This window comes from Arachis ipaensis, chromosome B04, assembly GCF_000816755.2.
Source record: "Arachis ipaensis cultivar K30076 chromosome B04, Araip1.1, whole genome shotgun sequence".
Lineage (NCBI taxonomy): Eukaryota > Viridiplantae > Streptophyta > Magnoliopsida > Fabales > Fabaceae > Arachis > Arachis ipaensis.
The window spans coordinates 46149239-46155210 of record NC_029788.2 but is presented as its reverse complement, the minus strand read 5'-3'; the positions used below and the strand labels follow the sequence as shown (position 1 = coordinate 46155210).

Sequence of the window (5972 nt, the reverse complement as noted above, 5' to 3'; positions counted from 1 at the left end):
GCTCTCTATTAGAGCCAACCTCCTACTAAAAATGAAAATGATGCCTTATATAGGCAAAATGAAAATGAAAATGAAATTGAAAATAAATTAAATTTCAAAAATGAAAAATCCAAATCTAACTGATCTTTGTGCCTATAAGTGATGTTAATTGGGCTTTGCTTGCTTTGGAGTGGAATTGGGTTGAAGATGGATTCGGATGGCCTTGGTCTTGAGGAGAAATCTGCGTGCAAATTGAATTGTTGAGCAATTCACGTTTGAGTCAACGTTTGAGGCAAACGTTGACTCAAACGTCTTCGTGAAACCCATTATGCAGATCGGCCCCTTGCTGTCATCCACGTTTGAGTTCACGTTTGAGGTCAAACGTGAGCTTAAACATCTTGTAATGGCATGATGTAGAATGGGGGTTTGCTGTCACTCACGTTTGAGGTTAAACGTGAGCTCAAACGTTAAGTCCTCCTGGGTGTGTTTTTGAAGTTCAAGTCTTGGGACGCTTCTCTGTCCTCTTTTCAACGTTGCCAATTTCATGCCCACTATAAATTATTATATATGGTTGGAAAGCTCTGAATGTCAGTTTTCCAACGCAACTGGAATCACCTCAATTGAACATCTACAACTCAAGTTATGCTCCTTTGAAGAGGACAGGGTCGCTGGCTTTGGTGTGCAACGTTTGAGGCGACGTTTGCCTCAAACGTGGACGAAAACACCAGGTTTTGGAGGCTCAAATGCATTGTCTACCCCATACTATTATATATTGTTGGAAAGCCCTGAATGTCTACTTTCCAATGCCATTGGAAGCGCATCATTTGGAGCTCCACAGCTTGAGTTATACTCTATCGAAGGTGTAGAGGTCAGTTGGCCTCACTGCAGGTTGCCACCATGTTCGTTTATGCACATTTCGGGGCAGTTTTCTCCCTCAATTTTAGTGTCCACCATCTAGTGCCATATATGCTTGGAAAGCTCTTGATTTCTACTTTCCATTGCTTTTTGAATCACCTCATTTGAAGCTCTGTAGCTCAAGTTATTCATGTTGGAAGTATTCCCCTTCAGGCTGTGAGGAGCAACGTTTGACCTCAAGTTTGAGGCAAACGTTGGCACAAGCTTTTTGGCCTCCTGGGTGAAATTTTTCAAGCCAACGTTTGACCTCAAGTTTAAGGCAAACGTTGGCGCAAGCTTTTCGTCTTCCTTTAGCATAAACCTATCGGTCATTTGCTTTGCACAGGCATAAGACCATCTCTGCTTCTCTACTGGACCAAATATACAAGGACTGACGTCTTCCTTTAGCATATAGTATTTAGGATCCTGCAGCATGAAAAAAGTAAAGGTAAAATACAAGGGTACCATCATCATATTAACCTAAATCCTCGTGAAAGATTTGTGATAAATTTTACAAATAGAAAGGTGCTATTAGGGGTAGTAAATGAAAATAAAGAAGTGTACCTGGTTGGAGCCATTTAGTAATCATTTTAACAGCCTACTGAACAGGAATGACACATAATCATAGCCATGACCAATTGAAAGCGACAACGAGAAAGTTCAGAGAAAAATTGAAAAAAAAATATTCAATTCACCTATACAAGTGCATCAGGGCAAGATTCAAAAACAATTAAGAGAACTCCTATAGAGATGATGTCTTCTCTAAAATTAACCCATCTGCAAGCTAAAAGGCAAACAGAAGTTTTAAGAACTCAGACAGACAATAAATAATTAACTATCATTAAAATTTAGAAAATCAATTGTATCCATGAACAACTTGGTCTAAAAATCAAAGCAGTGTCCTTTATGACCAAGCAAAAATCACGTTCACATGATTTGGATATCTACCTTACACAACTGCAAATAAAACTGGAAACTCTAATAATTACAATGTGTCAGCACTGAGTAATAGCTTCAAGTGTAAAAAGAACACTACAAACAAATTTCAGCTACTTATTTATCAATCCCCATTTTAAAAAATTATTATAACATGAAACTGCACTTTAACATTATTTTTTTTCAAAGAAATAAGAATTGGTAAAAACTCACCAGAGCTTAGATTGCCTCCAACACCACCACAATCCATGAATAGTCCCTATTAAATTGAAGAGCTCAAATAGTAAAAACACACATACAAAAAGAGAACTTTATAATTTATATAGTATAACATAATAATTGATGAAATATATTTTAATATATATGAGTTTAGAACCTGAGAACGAGCCCTTTGAAGGTCTTGTTCAAGTTGTGTAAGCTTTAATCTACTTGACTCTAATTGCTACACATAAGCCTGCTCCATAGACAGCAAGAAAAATGCACTTATTATTTGTACCTTCTTTTTCCAGAAGCTGGATCTTTTGTAAGTGACGCAATGCTGGCCACATGGATCAGATCATAAGTTCGAGGATACATTGAGGCTACCAAAATATTAGGTTTTCGCATTGACTTATCAAGTTCTTGTTTTTTCTTTTCATCATTATGCAGAAAATTGTGTTCTTCATCATCTTCTGTGACCCCCTTTTCATCATCATCATCCTCATCATGATTATAGACCTTGTTATAAGGCAACATTCTATTAGACTGCATCGACATCCAGATACATAAGTCATAAAAGTTATATAAAGAACTTTGTTTTGACATTCTTTTAAAATTTTGAACAAAAGATTAAAAAATGATGAAGATAATCAATCCCTCGCCTCATAAAATACTAATGTATCATTTTTCAAGTATGCAATAGTTCTCAATAACTCCTTATTTGTAAAGTACTGCGAATTCAAACACAGAAAACATGTATGTCAATAATAAAAAGAATACAAAGGAATTGTCAAGCAGTGTCTTGCCTCAGTTTGTTTGATTGAAATTCTCGCCGCCACTGATCCGCGACTCAATCTCCTGTATATGATTGGATTTGGTTATCTTGCCTTTGTTGTTTCAAGATATTGCAAACTAAAATGAAGAAGTCAGTGAAACAAAAAGTCAACTATTGCTACCTTACCTAATTAGAAAATATTTAGTGGTACAGTTCTTGATGCGATATATAATAAGATTCAATTATTCAACTTTGAGGGAATGCAAATAATGCATAACTTACAGGCTTTCTTGGAAGCAAAAACTTGTTGCTTATGCTATTGTTCTTCTTGTTGTTATCATCTCTGTTCTGTTCTGAAACAGAAGGCATACTCAAAGAAGCCATGATCAAACAAGTGGATCACTGGATTGTTATAACTTCAAATATGGCAATTTACTCAATTCAGTAGGATCAACACAGGTTCTTATAAGTCAGTATTTTGTGATTAAAAGGATTACTGTGGAAGAAAAAGGTCAGTGAAGAGACACATGGAAGAAGTTGTATAATAAAAGGAAGCTCAATTGAAGATACTAGTATAATTACTACGAGAAAAAGCTAGTCACTAATGCCTAAACACCACAAAAGAAGCAAAATCAAAGCCAGATTGAGGCCTAGTCAATTTTCAAAAAAAGAAAACAATAAGCCATTATGGCTCCAAAGAAAGAAAACAACACGTATTTCAAAAGCAGTTCAGTCATAAGATCAAACACCTCGTCTACACAAACACAACATTGAGCACATATATCTATCTAATTATCCACTAAGATTAATTAACAAACATTTGATGTGCATGTTAGCTCAAACCAACAAATAAGCAAACCATCGAACACTTGGTGTGCACAGCAAAATTCATAGAGGGAAGGGAAGAAGAAAAAGAAAAACGCACGAGTGTTTCTCTGAATTCTTGTTGTGCGATCTTGCGCTCCGGAGCGCTGATCTGCGCAGCTTCGGCCTTGAGCTTCTTGCACTCCTCATTAGCAACTCTAAGGGCTTCACAGCGAGCTTCGTCCTTGCGCTGCTTCTTGATCTGAAGCATCCCCATTTCATGGATGTATGGTGCGGTATTTGTAACCCACTAACTTATCGGCAAGTGCACCGGGTCGTACCAAGTAAAACCTTACGTGAGTAAGGGTCGATCCAATGAGGATTGATGGATTAAGCAACAATAGTATTTGATAGGCTTAGTTAGACAAATAGAAAGTAATGTTTGGGAGTTTAAAAGACATTAAACAATATAAAGAATATTGAAGAAAGGCAAGTAAAAATGTTGGGAATAAAATATTGAGAAAGCAGTTAAGGCTTCAGAGTTATCTATTTTTCCAGATTTACTTTTCTTACTAACTATTTTAATCGTGCAAGATTTAATTCATGGCAAACTATTTGTGACTATACTCTAATTCCTTAGACCTTCCTAGTCTCCTCTAAAATTCATCAACTGCCAATTCTTTGGTCAACTAATTCCAATTAGAGGGTGATAATCAAATTCTAGTTTATATGCCACAAGAATCCTAATTATCCAAAAATAAAGGGATTATATGTCACGTATCCCGTTAAATACAAACAATTAGAAATTCAGGATAATATGTTTTCAAGCTATTGTTCAAGTAAAGAGCTTTTCCAAGTTATACAAGAACTCAATTAGAACATGGGTCATACTTCCGTTCCATCCAAATTCATAGAATAAAGAACGAAAATAATTATTGAAATATAAATCAAAACATGAATTAAAATAGAAAAATAATAATATCAATCCATACAATAGACAGATCTCCTAACCTTAACAATAAAGGATTAGTTGCTCATAGTTCAGAGTAGAAAATAAGGATTGTAAATTGGAATGGAATAATGTTGTGGTCTGGATGGAATAATGTTGAGGTGGTATCTCCCTATTTATATCTAATCCTAATTAATTTAGATTCTATCTTTAAAACTAAAATAATATCTTTTCCTATTTTTAAAATTTGAATTTAAATTAGAATTAATTATAGCAATCAGCAACTCTTCAATTGATGGATGGGGACCACTTGACTTCACTAGGATTCACGCCTAACTTGGGTTTGGCAGCATGAATTGGAGTTTAGTTGAGTGAAGATGCACCTAACTTGGGCTTTAGTGCACCTAACTTGAAGTGGGCAGGACCAATCTCGCGTATTGTTGTTGTGTCTTGCGCCTAACTTGAGAAATCCCAATTTAGGCGCAGCCTTGGCAGCGAGTTCGGAGAAGAAGTATGGACTATTATATATTGTTGGAAAGCTCTGGAAGTTAGCTTTCCAACGCCATTAAAATCATGTCCATTGGACCTCTGTAACTCGAGTTATTCAGGTTTGAGTGCAGAGAGGTCAGGGTTGACAGCATCATTCGCCTTTGATGAGCGGATAATTTATACGCTTTTTGCCACCGTTTTTAGTATGTTTTTAGTAGAATCTAGTTACTTTTAGGAATGTTTTCATTAGTTTTTATGTTAAATTCACATTTCTGGATTTTACTATGAGTTTGTGTGTTTTTCTGTGATTTCAGGTATTTTCTGGCTGAAATTGAGGGACTTGAACAAAAATCAGATTCAGAGGTTGAAGAAGGACTGCTGATGCTGTTGGATTCTGACCTCCCTGCACTCAAAGTGGATTTTCTGGAGCTACAGAACTCAAAATGGCGCTCTTCTAATTGCGTTGGAAAGTAGACATCCAGGGCTTTCCAGCAATATATAATAGTCCATACTTTGGCCGAGTTTAGATGACGTAAAAGGGCGTTGAACGCAAGTTCTACGCTGCTGTCTGGAGTTAAACGCCAGAAACACGTCACAAGCCAGAGTTGAACGCCAGAAATATGTTACAAACTGGCGTTCAACTCCAAGATTGACCTCTACACGTGTAACATTCAAGCTCAGCCCAAGCACACACCAAGTGGGCCCCGGAAGTGGATTTATGCATCAATTACTTACTTCTGTAAACCCTAATAACTAGTTTAGTATAAATAGGACTTGTTAGTATTGTATTAAACATCTTTGATCAGTTTTATGCTATCTTAGACTTTCATGGGGGCTGGCCATTCGGCCATGCCTGAACCATTATCCCTTATGTATTTTCATACGGTAGAGTTTCTGCACTCCATAGATTAAGGTGTGGAGCTCTGCTGTTCCTCAAAGATTAATGCA

The 5972-nt window shown here is 36.5% G+C and overlaps 1 protein-coding gene and 1 long non-coding RNA gene across 3 annotated transcripts; both read right to left on the bottom strand.

The window, feature by feature from the left end:
- On the bottom strand, positions 1469–2299 carry LOC110270628. Of its 2 annotated transcripts, none has more exons than XR_002360268.1 (3): positions 2186–2299; positions 2023–2068; positions 1469–1650 (listed from the first exon to the last, which is right to left on the bottom strand). It is a non-coding gene; the product is annotated as an uncharacterized LOC110270628 (long non-coding RNA). The 2 variants fall into 2 exon arrangements; XR_002360267.1 differs by having other exon boundaries at positions 1475–1657.
- Positions 2658–3863, bottom strand: LOC107636452. The gene is made up of 3 exons (XM_016339957.1): positions 3704–3863; positions 3065–3135; positions 2658–2738 (listed from the first exon to the last, which is right to left on the bottom strand). The coding sequence occupies exons 1-3, from the start codon at positions 3861–3863 to the stop codon at positions 2658–2660; spliced, it is 312 nt and encodes a 103-aa protein (XP_016195443.1).